The sequence below is a fragment of the Rhinoderma darwinii genome, chromosome 2, assembly GCF_050947455.1.
Source record: "Rhinoderma darwinii isolate aRhiDar2 chromosome 2, aRhiDar2.hap1, whole genome shotgun sequence".
Lineage (NCBI taxonomy): Eukaryota > Metazoa > Chordata > Amphibia > Anura > Rhinodermatidae > Rhinoderma > Rhinoderma darwinii.
In genome coordinates, this window is record NC_134688.1 from 191,051,522 (window position 1) to 191,072,228 (window position 20,707).

At 40.5% G+C, this 20,707-nt stretch overlaps 1 protein-coding gene across 2 annotated transcripts in view; it reads right to left on the minus strand.

Moving 5' to 3' along the window:
- Positions 1 to 20,707, minus strand: part of SH3RF3 (SH3 domain containing ring finger 3) — a 437,353-nt gene that overhangs the window by 80,628 nt on the left and 336,018 nt on the right. For both annotated transcript variants that reach the window (XM_075852650.1, XM_075852652.1), the window contains one exon: positions 12,969 to 13,078. In XM_075852650.1, coding sequence (XP_075708765.1) covers positions 12,969 to 13,078 — 110 coding nt within the window. The remainder of the gene's footprint in view (positions 1 to 12,968; positions 13,079 to 20,707) is intronic.

Genomic DNA, 20,707 nt, shown 5'->3' on the forward strand with positions numbered 1-20,707 from the left:
AAAAAGTAACAAAAATAAAAAGTAAAAAAAATAACAAAAATGAAAAATAAATTTCAGACATCCCTGATTGTCAGTTGTCACTTATCAAAGGACCAATAGTCAACGAAGGGAATTCATACACAGTAATAGGAGTGAAACCGTGGAAACCAAATTAAAGTTATAACGAAGATATTTAGCCACAGGATCAATTAACAGGTGGGGCAACTTCACTTTCTAAAGACTTTCATCACACATTCATTATTATGCATGGGTTTATGCAGATATATGACCTTGTGCCTCTCCCAAGGCCAGATATTCCTGTGGGTCAAGACCGTTATCTGACCGATTTCAGACCATTGGGCAGAAAAACATTATAAAGTCACAGAAAAAAACGACTGATCAAAATATCTACACAATAAAACATAACTTTTAGTTATTATTGATAAAAAAAGGAGGTAGTCCTTTTAAAAAAAAAAAAGAGGGTGGGTCAAAAAATGCTATAGGGAAAACATACTGACCCTGTTAAATCCTACCAGGTCACCCTGCCTAAACAGGGCAGTGCCCCTACTGAATGGACGGCCCCGTTCTCCAATCTATACCCTAGACGCTCTGTTATTGGCCTATCCGATTTAATAGTCTAGAGAATTGGTTGGGGTGTAAACACACAGTGGCATTTGGTGTGATACCAATAGGTCAAAAAAAGAAGAAAAAAACAGCAGTGCAGTATTCAGATACATAACATACTGGCCTATATCCCTCAGGGATGGAGAAAGTGTATTGTAAAAAGTAATAATATACACGTGTTACATTCCAGATCTCATTGGCCTTATGTTTCTCTAATAGAGGGAGTTACTGCACATAAAAATGAAACAAAATAGGTACAGGTAATAAACACAGTTCCGACGCATTTCTCCTGGTAAAATGACAGGTTCATCAGGGAACCACACAGTCAAAAAATGGATTGCCACTAGGATAACTGGTGCAACCTGACAGAAAAGCTGGATCAAGGAGCGGTTATAATGTATAAGATGCCCAAAAAACTTGACAGGTGAACAGGGAAAAAAGAAGAAAAGACTTTAATAGACAAAGTGTTATCTGGGTCATTTGCATGTTGCTACTCACGACACCATTCATCATATCAAGTTTGCCCCAGACCACTGGTAGGTCTGATCGTGTCCAGTGGAGATAGTCCAGAGATGAAGAGTAGCTTATTATCAGCATATCCATTAGCATCCACAGTGAGGGATCTCCATCCTCATCGTCTCTGTGCTATCTCCACTGGCCATTACAGGCCATTTATACACTTATACAAGTCAATCATCTCCTCTTTAGACTTCTCTTTTCAAAATGAAATACATTTTATTATAATCTTTTCTTATAACTTAGATTCTCCATGCCACTTATTAGCTTCGTTGCTATTCATTGTATTTACTTTAACTCCAGGGCATCCTTTCTATGAACATGTGCCCAGAACTGAACTACATATTCTAGATGAGGCCTCACTAATGCTTTGTAAAGTGGCAATATTACATCCCTGTCCCGTGAGTCCATGCCTCTTTTAATACACGACAATATCCTGCTGGCTTTAGAAGCAGCTGATTGACATTGAATGCTGTTATTTAGTCTATGACCTACAAGTACACCCAGATCCTTCTCAACAAGTGACTTTCCCAGTTTAACTCCCCTTAAATTATATGCTGCATGCAGATTATTAGTGCTCAGATGCATAAATCCACAAATCTGCCTGCAATTCATGAACATCTTCCATAGACTGAACAATACTACATAGCTTGGTGTCATCTGCAAAAATAGAAATATTGCTATTAACCCCATCCTCTATATCATTAATAAATAAGTTGAGTAATAGTGGTCCCAGCACTGAACCCTTTGTACACCACTTATAACCGGGGACCATTCAGAGTAGGAATTATTGACTCTCTGGATACGGTCCTTGACCCTATTGTCAATCCAAGTATAAACTTTACTGGCTAAACCCATAGACATTAATTTACCGATCAGGCATCTATCAGAGACAATGACAAACGCCATAGCAAAGTCCAAAAATACTATATACACAGTGGCCCCTCTGTCTAGGCTTCTACTCATTTCTTCATAAATTAATAAATTATTAAAGTTTAAAAAAATAAACAAATCGGGTTGGTTTGACAACTTCTGTCCTCAGTAAATCCTTGCTTGCTGTCACTTATAATACTATTTTTTGTCACAAACTCCTGTATATAGTGCCACAAACACTTCTCCCACAATGGATGTTAAAGGGGTTTGCACCTCAGTGACATTTATGGCATGCCCAGAGTTGGGACTCGCATCTATCTGACATTTATGACATATCCTGTGGATATGCCATAAATGTCCCTGATGGGCAAACCCCTTTAAGCTTATTGGTCTATAATTACCTGGTGAAGACCTAGAGCCATATTTGAAAATGGGCACCACATTTGTGTTGCACCAGTCTCTTGGCATTATACCAATCACTAGAGAATCTCTGAATATTATGAATATGGGGACAAAAATACCTGAACTAGGTCCTACACTTAGCCAATTAAGTATTGATGTATTAACAGCAGTGGCACGTCTATATCAGCTACTCTTATACATAGCAAAATTTCCCAAATCGAGTACGTGAAATAAATAGTCCCTTGCTGGATTTGATGAAATATTGCACAGATGTATGTCCTTGTGTGTATATGTTGGTGTATGTCCACGTATGTGCAACCTCTTAATAGTGTGGAATTATCAGATTTAGGCTTCATGCACACGACTTCCTTGGTTTTGGGGTCCACAAAACGACGGGTCCGTTGTGGTCCATCGGACTGCAAAATAACTTTGTTGTGCATCCGTGTGTCATCAGAACTCACGGACCCACAAGAATTCACCAGTATTGGTGAATCAGCAAATCCGGACAGTAAAATGACTTGTAAACGACAGTCGTGTGAATGGAGCCATAGAAATGAATGAGTCCGCAATTTATCCGCAAAAATTAGGATAAATTATGGCCATAAAAGCATGGTCGTGTGTATGAGGCCTAACAGAATTTCACTGTACTATCTCTACATACATATAGGTTTCGCTCCTGGTCTTGGCTTTCAAATACTGATACAAAATACTGACCAAAATACTGCCATGTGAAAGAGGCCTTTTCCTGCATATATGAGTAAAATGTGCACCTGCGGAAATTCATTAGATTTGCTGTGGTGCCGCAATGGAAATGCAGTAAAATTGGCAACAAATCATTGCTTGCGGATTTTACGGCAAATTTTAAGGTACTCATGCAAGTCTATGCGGAAAATACTCAGCAACTTTCTAACAAATCCACAACATAAATTTACATGATGAAGACTAAAATTCTTCACCGCAGATCAATATCCGCATGTATTCTGTGCAGATTTTTTTTTACGCAGTGAATGGATGAGATTTGTTTAAATCTCACCCACTTTGCTGCTACTGTAAATGCTGCAGATTATCCGATTTGAAAATCTGGACAGAAAATTTGCAGCGTATTCTACCTGGGTGGATATACTTAAAATTCCATTTATGTGTGATCTGATTGCCTAACATTTTTAATAAAATAACTATTCATTTTTTCTTAGCAAAATGTAGAAAATGGAAAAAGAAATCAGTGATATGTGTTATACCAGATATATAAACCTAAATTTGGTGGTTTATGGTAGAAAATTGTATCTTTAATTTCAAATTTGTCTCTGTAGAAAAGAAATGCTAGACAAATAGGGCTGCCAGCTGGCATCAATGCAGGTAAGAATGATGTCCAGGAAAGTGTCAGAAAACCCACATTTTAGACCAGCAGAGTTTAAAGTAAAACATTTTAAATGAATATGAATATAACGTTACTAAATTCTCAACTTTCCTACCTCTGTATTTATGATTCTCTTTGCTGCTTTAGTCGCTTGCAATTTATAATCATGATATCTTTGTTGAAATTGAAATCAGCTCTTTGTGCACTGGTGAGATTACATTGGGCATGTGGCAACCTTAGATGGCAAAGCTACGGCATGGCCGCCATCAGGGCAGTACAGCTCCTTCTCTATACCGCCGACTGGACCTGCAGGCTGGTGAGTGTGTGTCCCTCTCTCCTTCCTGCCTTACATTCCTCCTGACCCCACTTGATTATATATAACTTGATTATATAAAGTATGTTAAAATTGTTTCCCTAGCATTTTTTTGCCACGATTTTCGTAATAGCGGCAAAAATGGTGCAGTTTTGCCTTGATTTGTTAAAAATCGCTGCAAAACCGCGTGATTTGTGCTGCAATCACGAAAATTGCATTAAAAAAAAAGGGTATAACACATGGTAAAACAGTGCTGTTAAGCTATAGTGATAGTGCGGTAAAATCCCGTTTTTGGGATAGCGTAGTAGACTTTGCTATTCCATCCTGAGAGATTCCACAGAAAAACGTATACCGCTCCTGACATTACTATATGGACAGGGACGTCAGGAGCTTCCCAATGTCGGAGTCCCCAGACAGAGCAGCAGAAGTGCTCTGCCCGTGGACTTTGTCCCTGGGAAAGCTCCTGACATCACTGTCCATATATGTAAAGTGACGTCAGGGGATTCTCCAGGGCCGGAATCCCTGGCCAGAGCATTGCCGACTTTCTGGCCGTGGACTCGGCAGAGCACTAGTAGAAGCTCTGCCCACGGACTCCAGCCCTGGGAAAGCTCCTGACAACACTGTCCATTTATGGACAGTGACTTCAGGATTTTCCACATGGCCATTCCCCGGGCGACGTATCCCACTTTATGCCATACAGAGGGATAAGTTTTGGCTAAATAGAACAAAATCCAGAGCATTAACCGGTCACTGCCAGCTCCATGGTTTCATTCACTGTAATTGACATCAGCACCAAAATCAGTTAATGCGTATAATGTACAAACGTGAGCGCCACACTTTCCATTGCCCAACCCCGGTAATGGAGGGGGGGGGGCAGACATCTTGGCTGTATGGAGCCCAGAAATTCTTCATGGCGGCCCTGAGCTACGGTATAAGGTAAGGTGTGAAGGCAGGTGGATTTTTTTTTAAGGAGGGTGGATTTCGGACTACCCCAGACTTCCTGTAGGTGTTATTGCTAAGCTGCAGGCTCAGGTCACAACTCTAATCTAAGCCCTAATGAAGCAAAGGTAAAAATCAGCTAACACAAAAAAAATAGCAGGTAATACTAGCCAAAGGTATTAACTCATATAAACTGTAACTGTTCAGGTCGCGACTGGACATCTGCTTTAATGCTAACACTTTATCAGTAACACTCATCATTATAGGTAATTAGAAAGGGAAGAAGGAGAGGCTGGAGAAATAGAATTACATATTTTAACACTTGTCAACTTACATGTCTAAAAACCCTATCTGCGTTTCTTCCAACTAAGGTTGTCCCATCTTATCTATAGACTGAGATCCATATCTCCCATTCACTATAATGGGGATTCATAGCACATGTGTAGCTGCCTCTTTGCTAGGGACAGGGGACTGTGCACCCTTGTTGCTGGGATTGGTGGAGGTCCCAATGGTCAGACACCGACTAACAAACCATTTATAACATTTATAACTCCGCACAAAGCTTTAAAGATACACAATGCTGCAAGTAGTGGCTTTGCACCAAAACGCTACTCAGACGCAATTGTACGGTAGATAATATCAGATTTAGTTTTTAGGTTGCATCATCATGTCATTTAGCAGGCTTGCACTACTGCACTTTATTTGAAATCTATATGTCTGAGAATATGTTTAACTTTTTTGGGTGAACTTAAATATTACTATAAATATCACCATGCCACTTTGATGCCGTCCTTTTTGTCCTGTGGCACTCATCATCATTCTTTTTATTAATTTTTCATACTAATAAACATTACATTTTAGCATATATGGCTATTCCTGCACTCATTTTTTGTTTGTCGCTTTTCATATAATTGGTGTTTGCTTTTAGTAAATGGAAACACCCAGAGGCTGGAAAATCCAAACAGACCTAATACACCTCACAGATGACAGTTTGCTACAAATGTATCCAGTTTAGGCAATCCTCTGTGAGCTAAATATATAAACAGCATAAGTTTCACTCCTGTCTTGATTTGCATATTAGCTGTTTTCTACAATGTATCAATAAATGTATCAACTGAAGGTTGTTTAGCTCACAGAGGATTGCTAAACTAAATACAATTGTATCCACTTCTCAGCTGTGGGCAGGACAAGGTCTGTACATTTTCCTGCCAATGGAGGCAAACAACAATGGGGAAGATTTATTAATTAAATTACTCAAATTAAGCCAGAATTATGGCGCACATTTATTAGATGTTTTAGTCACTTTTTGTGCCTGGGTTGACAAGGCCTTATACAAAGGGGACATGGTCTAGCAGAAATGACGAAGCTTAAAGAGGCTCTGTCACCAGATTATAAGTGCCCTATCTCCTACATAATGTGATCGGCGCTGTAATGTAGATAACAACAGTGGTTTTTATTTTAAAAAATCACACTGTAACAATGGGCTGGAACAATGAGAAGTGTATGACGCTGATTGGTCACTGATTGGTCAGCGTCATACACTTCTCTTCACAACGTCCAATTGGTAAAAAGTAAAAACACGCCCAGTTGTCTATTAAGAAACTAATTAGCATAAATCTAAAATTGTTTATAACTTTGTCAAAAATGATAGTTTTTTTAAAATAAAAACCACATTATCTACATTACAGCGCCGATCAGATTATGTAGGAGATAGGGCACTTATAATCTGGTGACAGAGCCTCTTTAAATGTGCCGATATAAAATTTTGGCACAAAAACTGGCGTAAACTAAGCCAAACAAGAGGTGGTATAAAGAGGACAAAAGTGACTTACATGTCTAGCAAGATGCGCCAAATCTATCATACAGCGTCGTGCAGCTTGCACCACTTTGATAATTTTGGTGAATCTTCTATCTGCCTGGTCTGGGTTTACGCTGTGATAATCTTAGACAGCCTTAGTAAATCAGCAATAATGTTTTCATCCATTACCTGCATTTTGAAAATTATGAGGAATTAAACCACCGAAATATGTCAGAACTTTTCACTGTACAGTTATCATCTTGAGAGACTTTTTTACAGTGAAGCTAGTCTGGTGATTAGGTCTAACTTCTGACACCCCTGGGAAGTTGAAGAAGGCCATATATTTCTCCTGCAGAGAAAAAGTAGATAAGGCTACATTCACACGACAGTATAAAAAAATGGCCATTAAAAACGGATGAAATGTCAGTTTTTCATGGCCATTTTGCATCAGTGTCTCCAAATTTTCATCCATTTCTAGTCTGTCTGTCCGTTTATAATGGCCGTTTCTCAGCCGTTTGCCATCCGTTTTTCATGGCCTTTAAACATCTGATGGATTTGGTTTTATTGTCCAAACCCCTTGAAAATACCACATTGCCCATCTAGATAGTGCCATAATATCCCTGTAAATAGTGCCACAGTGCCCACTATAGATAGTGCCCACATAATGCCATAGTGCCCACATATAAAGTGACATAGTGCCCACATATTAAGTGCTTGTGCCCTCATAGTGCCAGTGTCCAAATTGATAGCACCAGTGACCCCTGTAGATAGTCACACCCCATATAGTGTCACAGTGCCCATGTAGATAGCACCACACCCCCTGTAGATAGCATCAACCCCCCTTGTAGATAGCACTCTCCCTTGTAGATAGCACCCCCATTGTAGATAGCACCAACCCCCTGCTGTAGATAGCACCAATTCACCCTGTAGATAGCACCCCCCCTGTAGATAGCACCAACCGCCACTGTAGATAACACCCCCCATTGCAGAAAGCACCACCCCTGCAAATGACACCACCCCCCATGTAGATAGCGCCACTGTAGCTCAGCGTAGGAGCGGAATCCCTCTGGCCGGGGATTCCACTCCAAGAAGGAGCCCCTGGCGGCACTATCCATATATGGACAGTGACGCCAGGGGCTTCTACAGTAGAGGAATCCCCTGGCCAGTGACGTCAGGAGAGCGGAATCCCCTGCTAGAGCGGGCCGGGGATTCCGCTCCAGGAGTAACCCCTTGACGTCACGGTCCATATATGGAGAGTGACACCGGGGGCTTCTCCAAGAGAGGAATCCCCTGCCAGAGCGGGATCTGGCCGCCAGGGATTCCGCTCCTACGGGGAGCTACAGTGGCGCTATCTCCGGAGATGGGGGGTTGCTATCTTCAGGCGGGGGGGGGGGGTGCTATCTACAAAATTGGAGTCCCTGGCTAGAGGTCTTGCGATGCTCTGGCCGGGGACTCCATAGTTGAGAACCCGATATCACTGTCCATATTTGGACAGTGCTGCCAAGGGCTTCCCTGGGCAGCACTGTCCATATTTGGACAGTGCTGCCAAGGGCTTCCCTGGGCTCAGCGCTCAAAGTAGCGGCCTCGGCCAGAATCAGTTTTTACCTGCCATTACAAGGATGTTTCCTGAAAAACGGTCGGTAAAAACTGATTCATTGATTTCTATGGGAGCTGTGGGGCCGTCAAAACGGCCAAAAATAGGACATGTCGTATTTTTTCATGGCCAGTGTTCACAGGCCGTTAAATAAAATGGCCGTTTGAATACACCCATAGAACTCTATTGTTGTGAAAACGACTGTCGTGTGAATGTAGCCTTCGGGTGAATTCAAACATGTTGCAGATTTATTGCATATTTTCAGAAATGTATGGAATTCAGGGTAAGATCCAGAATTTCAAATTTGCAGCATGTCAATTATGCTGCGGATTTGTTGCAGATTTTCACCACCTATTTCACCCTTTGATTCATGCCAAAATCTGTGTCATATTTTTGTCACCACCTCTGGCCTTGTGTCATCTAATGCAGAGCTGGTGGTGCAACTGATTGAATTCTATTTGAGGATTGAGACAGCAATAATTTGTGGCATCGACCAAGTACAGGCTTCGGAAGTAGCGAGGCCCTTTAGGGTGTCTGGAAATGGTTTATAAAGCTCTGAAAATGTTGGTTATGAGGAAGGCTGCAGGGCCAGATAGCTTCGAGTATGTGTATTTGGTCTGGCACCGGTGTTTTGCAGGATTTTCAATCTGTCTTTGAGTGAGTCAGGTTTTTGTACCGTACCCAAAACGTAAAGTGCAGTTTCGCTTAAAGAGGACCTGTCACTAGTTTATTAATTCCCTTTCGCCTAACTGATCTAATAGGTGCTATGATGCTGATAACTACAGTGTGAATTTTTTTCAAAAACGTTTATTATTTGCAAAGTTATGTGCATTTTTCTGAATATGCTAATATGGCTATACTTGCCAAAAGGGAGGTTACTCGTTCTTTTGACTCTGGGTGGTGTAATGTTTTCTGTATGACTCTGTCCAATCATCATACAGCTCTCCTCTTCCCAGCCCAGCAACACAGCCAGATCATATAGTATATAGCTTCCATTCCCCACTGTTTTTTCAATAGTTGAGACCTCAACTATATCTAGATCCACAGCCTGAGATATGGCTGTTTGAAGTGATCCCCCTTCCCTCCAGCCACAGTTTCTCACACTGTGTGAAGCAGCTTCATGCTGATAGGACAGTGTCAGAGGCTGTGAGGTAGCTCCACCTCAGGAGAATCGCTGGTGTTGACACCCACTTGCCTAGTATAGCCTCATTTGCATATTTAGAAATAAGCTCGTAACATTTAAAATAATAAACTTTTTGGGGCACAATTTTCAGTTTGACAGGGCCTATTAGACTAGCTAGGAGATTGGTCATTACTAAAATAGTGACAGATCTTTTAATGATCGTTGTCCAGTGGCTTTAATATCAGTGGTGATGAAGTGTTTTAAGAAATTTGTTTTATCACACATTGCAAAAAGATGACCACCTTCAATTTGCTTATAAGCAGAATAGATCTATTGAGAGTGCTGTCACTTTAGCCAAGCACACTATATTAAGTCATGTTGATACCAGTTGTAACTATGTGAGGGTTTTGTTTGTGGACTTTAGCTCAGCTTTAGGCTGGGTTCACACAGAGATTTTTGCAGGCCGAAAATCTGCCTCAAAATTTTATTTGGAATTTTGAGGCAGATTTTGCACGCTGATTTTCATGGCGTTTTTTGCCCACGGCCATTGAGCGCCGCGGGCAAAAGAAACGCCATGAAATACGCTTTATTTGCCTCCCATTGATGTCAATGGGAGGTCAGAGACGTAAACGCCCGAAGATAGGGCATGTCCCTTCTTTTTCCCGCAAGCCGTTTTTTCCGCTCACGGGAAAAAAATGCCTCCGCTTCCCATTGAAATCAATGGGAGGTGTTTTTTGCCGCGTTTTCCGATGCGGCTCCCGTGTCAGAAAACTCTGTGTGAACTGACCCTTAAACACGGTGGTGCCTGCATGGTTGGTGGCTATGCTTGGAAAACTTGGGCTGTTATTGGAATTATAGAATAGTTTGTTACATTTTTTAACTAGTAGGAATCAGATAGTGGGGTCATCCTTGGGTGCTGTTTGAGTCCGGCTTAATTTCCCCATAAAACTTCATATTGTGTAACATGTCATAAAGGTACCATTCTAGTAAAATATGCGGATGATATGAGACGCTGCTTGGCCTGATTACAGGTGGGGATGAACATCGACCTGAGATCCAGCGTTAGCGAAGGAAAAGCATTTAGTTTTTAAAATTGAAAAAACTAAAGAGATGATTCTTGATTTCAGGTTAAAGAAATAGGAGAAATTCTAAGATTACCATGGGGGGGGGGGGATCAGGTGGATTTAGTAAAGGAGTTTAAGCCCTTAGGGATCACTTTTTCTCATGATCTCACATTGTCTAGTTCAATATTTGCATTAGTGAAGAAGGCCTAGCAGCGTATTTATTTTTTGAAACTTTTTAAAAATGTGGTTTTAGTGTTACATTTTTGAGGAGTTTTTATCAGACATCAATTTAGAGCAGCTCTAATTGCAGGATCCATGATTGGTTGTGATGTTTGTAAGTTGTCAAGTATTTTGGAGAAAAGATGGACCTGTTGCACCTATTGTGCTGTTTGAACTGTTACCATCGGGCCGGAGATATCGGGTGATTAGGTCACAAATATGTAGGTTTAGGGAAATTTTTTATCTTACTGCATATTTTAAATATGTTTATGTGATTGTATGATCTGTTGTATATGTGCTAATCTCATAGTTTTTACACTTTCAATATGAGGATATCTGTTCATGGAATTTTTTATATTTGACAAAAAAGTGATATTCTATTCTATATGATTTTAATATGCCGTAAAAGGGCGTTAAGGACCTGGCTCTGCAGCCTAAGTTTAACCAGTAGCGCACCCTGTAGTGCATGTTCGTTGCTCAGTACTGGATTCTCTGGATAGCATATACAGAAACCAATGAGGAGAAAGTAAACTATCAAGTGGTTACTGGTAGCAATGGACAGTCTTGTAGTCATGAAGTAAAGTCACAATCGTACAGAGATAATTCACCAAAGGGGAAAACAGAATTTTGGATACAAGGCACAAATCTGGGGTCAAGGCAGGAGGGTGGTCAGAAGCCAAATGCAGTAAACAAACGTAGAAAACTTGCTGTGGTCGAGAAACAAAGGGATAAATCCAATAGTGGAGTGAAACAAGTACCGTAGTCAATCAAAATCTGGGGGTCAAACACAGGCAGGACAGGGCTCAGAGGTATACACCACTATGTGGCACAGACAAAAGAAAAAGACAGGCTTGCAGAGGTAAGTGCGGCGGCCAGAAAGGAGTTAGTGCGGCGGCCAGTGGCGTAACTACCTCTATAGCAGCCGTAGCGTCTGCTACGGGGCCCGCAGCATGAGGCCCCCCCCCATGGCCGGAGGCTCCGCTAGCAGCTGCTATGCCACTGAAGCGGTTGTTCCTACAAAAGACATGCATCCCCTATCCACAGTATAGGGGATACATATGTGATCGCTGGGACGCCCAGCGATAAGGAGAACGGGGGACCGAAAGTCCCCCGAAGTTCTCCATGACAAACCTCGGACTTCCGGAGTCTGTCTGCAGCTCCATAGAAATGACTTGCACACCGGTCGCACTTGTGCAAATGCGTGACCAGCGCTCCTTTCATTTTTATTGAACTGCGCAGACGCCGGAAGTTTGAGGTTTGGCATTTAGAACTTCGGGGGACTTTCTGTCCCCCGTTCTCCTTATCGCTGCCAGCGATCACACATGTATGGCGTTATCTACAGGGGGGACTCTGTATGGCGTTATCTAAAGGGGGGACTCTGTATGGCATGATCTACAGGGGGTCTGTATGGCGTTATCTACAGGGGGGACTCTGTATGGCGTTACCTACAGGGGGGTCTGTATGGCGTTATCTACAGGGGGTGTCTGTATGGCGTTATCTACAGGGGGGTCTGTATGGCGTTATCTACAGGGGGGTCTGTATGGCGTTATCTACAGGGGGATTTGGGGCTGTAAGACGTTATCTACAGGTTGGCTGTAAGATGTTATCTACAGGGGGCTGTGTATGGCACTATCTACAGGGGGCTGTGTATGGCGCTATCTACAGGGGGCTGTGTATGGTGCTATCTGTGTGATGGAATCTATAGGGAGGTACTATCTACAAGGGGGGGATGTGTGATACCCAGGTGAGGGGGGGCCCCAGTCAAAAGTTTGCTATGGGGCCCAGTCTTTCTTAGTTACGCCACTGGCGGCGGCCAGATTTATTTACATAGAAACACAGAAAAATGCAAGATATAAAAGTAGGAGAGACATATTATGGACAGTCTGCATGGAGTTCAGTCACTTTTTTATTTATGATGTTTATATCAAATTATAAAATACTGCTAGAATTCAAGTACATAACTTATATCAATCTAGGTTTTACCTGTTTATCTTTATCTTGTTGGAATTGAAAAAAAACACATTTATTTTAATTAATCTAAAATGTAGACATTTCTTAACCAGCTTAAAAATATATGTACATTGACCCAGTAGAAAAGGTATCTAAACCCAAATACGCTACAGAGCAGAATGAGTGAACATGAATACATTATTTTATTTTAACTTACACATTAAGAGGTAATTGAACTTTTGGCGAACTCCCTTGTTCTCCATTGAGTGTGCCTATTTTGGGACTAGCAGCACCAGCACCAGCAGCCGTGCCAAATGTAGCAGAATCCTGCAGAAAAAGAACGTAAGTGATTGGCATTAGCAGGAAGGATGCTATTAGAATAGGTATTTATAGGACTTTCACGACTTTTGCATTTTCATAGATTTCCCATTGCATATATAAGCTCCAGCACAATGCAGAAAATGTAAAATGCAGTCAATAACAATATATTTGCAACCCTAATATCTTGTGATAATCTTTAAAAGCTGCATTTGATAAGTAGAGTGAGACTTCTCTCAGCCTGGAACATCATTTGGCGGAGGGAGACGGAGTTATGACAGAGCATGCACTGTATATTATTCTGCATACATACATATGCCCACTAGGGTGAGTTCAGATGTTGCAGATTTGGTGTGGAGACCACTCAGAAAATCCACTACAATGTACAATACATGTGGATGGGGTTTTCTAAACATCGCCCATAAGTAGCAGAAAAAATTCCCCCAGAAATGTAAATTAGGTTATAAGGCGGATTTTCAAATTCGCAGCTTGTCAATTCTGTTGCTTCTACTATGTCTGGACGTGACCTAAAGATCTCTATCAGAACAGGAAAAAAAAGCAACAATGACTTTTTCATATAGTGGCAGTAACGCTATTGGTGCTGTGTTTTGCACTACCACAGTTTGAGGACAGTCAGCTCTAGGCAGATTTACAGCCATGCTATATTCTTTTCACTTTTTTAATGATTGATGTAACTGCTATCCCAGGAACATTCAGTATTCTTGTGTTATCCCCTCACTCCTATTTTTCAAATGAGCTTGTCAGAGTTGTCTGGAATGTTTTTTGTTTTTTTTACGGTGTAATTTTTACCAGGAAACAGACTCATCAACAGTTAGAATTTGCTTATACAATTGTAGGGCCAAAAGTATGTGTACACCTATCTGATCCTTATTATCGAGTTTAGGCGTTTCAGCCACATGCAGACACATTTCCATCAAGAGACACATGTCCATCAAGCATACAAACAGGTGCATAAAATCAAGCACACAGCCTGTGTGCTTTATTCATCATTGTAGATCAGACAGCCACAATTATGTGAGTCACGGTGGCTCATTTAGCAAGAGCGACCCGATTGGTCTGCCTCTCCATAAGAATACCTGGCATCAGCATTCAGGTTTTTGTTACAGAGTTTGCTAGGTGTTTTTGCTTGTACTACGCTGATCATGTGTTTCCAGCCATGTCTTGTGCTTTTCCAATGCTGTTTTGTATTTCCTCAGTCCTTGTTTGCTTCAGTATTTGGTCTTATTATGTTGATCAGTTATATACTGTTCCAATTGTTCTTTGTTCTGCTTGCCTTTTTTCTCTGAGTTTTGGATCTGTTTAGTTTTGTTTTCATTGCCTCGGGTTCCTAGTGTTTACCTGCTGTTGTGTAAGGGACCGTGTCTGCAGATTTGGGACTTCATTAGGGACAGTAAGGGTTATTGCTAAGTGACAGATCCAGGGATAGATAAATGGAGAGCTTGTTAGGGTTAGGCCTGATTCACACGAGCGTGTGCGTTTTGCGCGCGAAAAAGGTCCGTGTGTCAGCAGCATATGGTGCGCAGCTGCGTGATTTTCGCGCAGCCGGCATCATGATGACACTCTGGTTTTCTGTTTACAAACAATCTGTTTTCTTTCATAGTTTTGACTACTGTAGCGCGCATCACGCGCAGCACCCGGAAGTGCTTCCAAGTGCTTCCGTGTGCCGAGCGCGATTTGTACGCACCCATTGACTTCAATGGGTGCGTGCAGCGCGAAACACGGCCAAATATAGGACATGTCATGAGTTTCACGCAGCGCACATACGCTGTGTGAAATTCACTGACAGTCTGAATGGCCCCATTCATTAACATAGGTCCGTGCGACGTGCGTGAAAATCACGCGCGTAGCACGGACGTATTATACGTTCGAGTGAATAAGGCCTTAGCTTGTTATTGTCAACCATCATTCATTTAGTTTCCATCATCTGACTGTTATCATCATCCATCAACTGTAGCTTCGATCACCCAACTGTTTTCATCATTCATCATCTGTTTTTTTCCCATCATTCGTCTAAGATTATCATCTGGTTACCATCCCTGTCTTCAATTGGTGAGTTCCTGTTTTTTGTATTCCTGTTGCCTGTCAGTATTGTGATGCTCCATAATTCCCTTCCTTTCGACTGACCAGTTAGTTTACAATTTGGCCCCACTGTAGTGAGTGTTGCTAAAGGGTAAGCCTAGTTAAATATCTATGACATTGTTTTATATGGTTTAATTTCTCTCTAAAGGCATACTAGATGCAAAAGAGCTACTATCTACTGTGGAATAATATGCTGGCTCTGACCATGCTAAAGCTATGTATATACAGTGAAGGAAATAAGTATTTGATCACTTGCTGATTTTGTAAGTTTGCCCACTGTCAAAGACATGAACAGTCTAGAATTTTTAGGCTAGGTTAATTTTACCAGTGAGAGATAGATTATATTAAAAAAAAAATCTCAAAAACACAAATTCAAAATTATATATATTTATTTGCATTGTGCACAGAGAAATAAGTATTTGATCCCTTTGGCAAACAAGACTTAATACTTGGTGGCAAAACCCTTGTTGGCAAGCACAGCAGTCAGACGTTTTTTGTAGTTGATGATGAGGTTTGCACACATGTTAGATGGAATTTTGTCCCACTCCTCTTTGCAGATCATCTGTAAATCATTAAGATTTCGAGGCTGTCGCTTGGCAACTCGGATCTTCAGCTCCCTCCATAATTTTTCGATGGGATTAAGGTCTGGAGACTGTCTAGGCCACTCCATGACCTTAATGTGCTTCTTTTTGAGCCACTCCTTTGTTGCCTTGGCTGTATGTTTTGGATCATTGTCGTGCTGGAAGACCCAGCCACGAGCCATTTTTAATGTCCTGGTGGAGGGAAGGAGGTTGTCACTCAGGATTTGACGGTACATGGCTCCATCCATTCTCCCATTGATGCGGTGAAGTAGTCCTGTGCCCTTAGCAGAGAAACACCCCCAAAACATAATGTTTCCACCTCCATGCTTGACAGTTGGGACGGTGTTCTTTGGGTCATAGGCAGCATTTCTCTTCCTCCAAACACGGCGAGTTGAGTTAATGCCAAAGAGCTCAATTTTAGTCTCATCTGACCACAGGTTCTGACCACAGGTTCCCAATCACTCTCAGAATCATCCAGATGTTCATTTGCAAACTTCAGACGGGCCTGTACATGTGCCTTCTTGAGCAGGGGGACCTTGCGGGCACTGCAGGATTTTAATCCATTACGGCGTAATGTGTTACCAATGGTTTTCTTGGTGACTGTGGTCCCAGCTGCCTTGAGATCATTAACAAGTTCCCCCCGTGTAGTTTTCGGCTGAGCTCTTACCTTCCTCAGGATCAAGGATACCCCACGAGGTGAGATTTTGCATGGAGCCCCAGATCGATGTCGATTGACAGTCATTTTGTATGTCTTCCATTTTCTTACTATTGCACCAACAGTTGTCTCCTTCTCACCCAGCATCTTACTTATGGTTTTGTAGCCCATTCCAGCCTTGTGCAGGTCTATGATCTTGTCCCTGACATCCTTAGAAAGCTCTTTGGTCTTGCCCATGTTGTAGAGGTTAGAGTCAGACTGATTAATTGAGTCTGTGGACAGGAGTCTTTTATACAGGTGACCATTTAAGACAGCTGTCTTTAATGCAGGCACCAAGTTGATTTTGAGCGTGTAACTGGTCAGGAGGAGGCTGAACTCTTAATGGTTGGTAGGGGATCAAATACTTATTTCTCTGTGCACAATGCAAATAAATATATATAATTTTGACTATGTGATTTTCTTTTTTTTTTTTTTTATATATATATAATCTATCTCTCACTGGTAAAATTAACCTACCCTAAAAATTCTAGACTGTTCATGTCTTTGACAGTGGGCAAACTTACAATATCAGCAAGGGATCAAATACTTATTTCCTTCACTGTATGTGTACGTATTCTTAGTGCTAGGTAGGAGTGGAAAAGTAAGTTGTGCTATCTACGTTATTCTATTGAATGTTTGTTAAAACCTTACCTTCTTTGGTGCAGCCAAATAGAAATGTTTGTAACACACACACATAACGGGGGGAAGCTGACGTAGACCAACGGTCCGGGTCACACACATATCTGACATGAGAATGCTACTCTGACATTTATTAGTAGGTTCAGGCCTATACACATAGACAAGACTTTGGTGGACTGTTGTTCTGTACTTACATGCTTTTATAACTTAGAGTCCTTCGGCTCTAATCTCATGCAAAATATAGCCCCAAAAAAATAAATACCCATATTTAACATAGCACATAGGTGATCTCCATTAGACTAATTTTGTGACTTCTGAGGCTGGCTTTCCCCTTTTCCATTTTACCACGATTTTCTGAAAATCGCTTGCAAAACAGCGCAGTTTTTGTTTGCGACATGTGGACCTAGCCTGAAATCAACTGGCTCTTACAGTAATGATTAGACCCCTTAATGATGCTGCCAATTTTGAAAATAACACAGTAAGTTTAGTTTTTGCCTTTTCGCATTTCAACAGATATAATACTTCAATCTTTTCTTTTCATTGACAAAGCTGTATGGGCCTTTTATTATGCGGTGGAACTGTCATTTTTTAAGGACCAATATACATATACATAAGTGTGTAATTTATTACATTTTTTTGAAAGGAAGCGGATACATTGTTTTTATTTTATATCATTCACTATTTACAATAAATAGCCTATTAAATTACTTATTAAGGTTATTATGGTCATGGGGATACAATGCATAACAAACTTAATTTTATACTAATTAATCATATTTATTGTATTTTTGTTTTACTAAAAATATTTTTTTTAATTACACTATCTATTACAGGTTTTTTTTACCAAAAGACATTCCTATTTTTCCCCAGTACCCAATCGTGTCACAGTGTTGTCCAGTGATCTAGTCAAACAGGGGAAGACCCCTCTAATCATGCCGCAATCAATATTGACTGTGGCAATCAAAGAGTTAAACGACTGGGATTGGAGGTACCCACTGGGCACCCACTACAGAGCTACATGGTACCTGGAATTGCCTATCTATCTATCTATCTATCTATCTATCTATCTATCTATCTATCTATCTATCTATCTATCTATCTATCTATCTATCTATCTATCTATCTATCTATCTATCTATCTATCTATCTATCCATCTATCTATCTATCTATCTATCATCTATCTATCTATCTATCTATCTTATCTATCTATCTATCATCTATCTCATATCTCTCTCATCTATCTATCTATCTATCTATCTATCTATCTATCTATCTATCTATCTATCTATCTATCTATCTATCTATCTATCTATCTATCTATCTATCTATCTTATCTATCTATCTATCTTATCTATCTATCTATCTATCATCTATCTCATATCTCTCTCATCTATCTATCTATCTATCTATCTATCTATCTATCTATCTATCTATCTATCTATCTATCTATCTATCTATCTATCTATCTATCTATCTATCTATCTATCTATCTATCTATCTATCATCTATCTCATATCTCTCTCATCTATCTATCTATCTATCTATCTATCTATCTATCTATCTATCTATCTATCTATCTATCTATCTATCTATCTATCTATCTATCTATCTATCTATCTATCAGGTCTTTGACCACAATGGATTTAGGACTGTATGCTATATAATTTGCTGTACTGTATGCTATAAATCCTTATACATTTATGTGCCAAGCAAAACACATTCACGTCATAACCAATACTACTAAATTTGGCATTTGGAGCTATTGGTACAATCTGTTATCACTGCGTTTGTATTGAATGTAACATCATAGGTATAAAAAAATATATAACCCTGGCCTTATTCATATATATCACTTACTGGATGAGTGACTATGATCATTGTAGACATGAAGAAAATTGTCTGCTCCTATCGGAAGCACGGGCAGGGGTGGGGGGGGGGTTGATCTGCCAATTTGTCACTGCTATGCAAGACATGTCAGCATGACTCCAAGCACTCTTTTGAAACTCCAGCAATCCGATGTTGCCACAAGGGACATCAGCTTGTTAACAGCTTCTCTGCATGCACTGTAAAGTCTCTCTACTGGAACTTAAATGGGAAGTAGAAAGCAGTCAAACACCTCATTAGTTTGTCTGATTCAACACTCTGTAGCTAGTGGTCCTGAGCTGGACTGTAAGACGACCTTACCTTGGCTTATCTGTAGGGTAAGGGGATACAGGCCACTTCCGACACCATGGTAAGCAAAAGTCTTAATTATAAATCAGACTATATATTATATGCATATTATACAATGAAACTAAATTAATTAATATATTTAGTACTGGCCCTAGCCAATAATCTTATATATTAGGGTACAGCGTAAATAGCAATTCAACAATATATACATTTTATAAGAAATTTGTAGCATTCCAATAACAATCCATGGCAGACATAGAAATTGAAACCCTTCGCCACCTCACTGTCAGGAGACATAAATTGCTTTATGACATCCTGGACTTCATTCACGTACTTTAGGATGTTTGGAAACAGCAACCAGCATTCTGTTGATGGTTTACATGGGAATTGTCTGCAGCCAAACATCTTATTATCAGAACGATCCCATGAACATTAAAGGAAGCTGTTTCAATAACATGACTAAAATTAAATATGGAAAATAAATATCTCAAAATAAATGATATGTCAATTAGATATGCCATCAATGTCTGGTGGTGATTCAACCACTGGGACCCCAACTAATGCCTAGAAGCAAGGAGGTTAGTCCTCTTTGACCTTTTCAAGACACAGTCCACTACTGAATATAGAGACTGCCAACACAAACTGGTAGCGATTATAAAAAGTCAAAACATTATTCCTATCAGCTTAGCTGAGCTCTTATAATTCAGGGGGAGAGTTCATTTTTCCTACTTCAGGTTACACTACAATGTTTGGTATATGGACTGTGCTTCCTAGAATACAAATCCCCAGAGCAAGGTCTGTGTGGACATTGATCCAGGATTGATGGGGAATTGGGAGATTACAGCTCTGAATCTGCAAGATTGTGAATGCATCTTAGATTAGAATACGGGCTGTAACTCAGGGTTAGTACAATATAAGTAATGTGGTTTATTTACAAAGCTACTCAACGTCTTATGTAGATTATATCAATGCATAAACAATAAAGTGTTGTTCAAAGAAGAATGCAAACTTTATAATAAAGCCCAGACCCAACTGTGCCAATATCCCATTGTCAAGAACAATAGCGTCGGATCTTCTGAACACCAAATCAAAGTACAAAATATAAAAGTATAAAATACATTGGCAGATGAACCAATGACAGACTAACAAGTTACCATAATTTGAGTATTTTTGTTTGAGCTTTACTTTAGCTCACTATAACATATGGTTTATCACTCACAGAAAGTGATGGCATATTGCTAGAATAGGCCTGACTCCCAGGACCAACATCGATCCTGTGAATGAAGGAGACCCAGTACTGGTTTAGCACTGAGGCTTCTTCAAAGTTTTTCACTGCGATGCTGTGCGGAAAATCTTTGAAGAGCGGTTGGTGGGGAGTGCCACTGGGCAAGGAAAACCTCGAAGGGGCCACAACACTAAACCAGCGCTGCGGCCCCTTCACTCTCAGGATC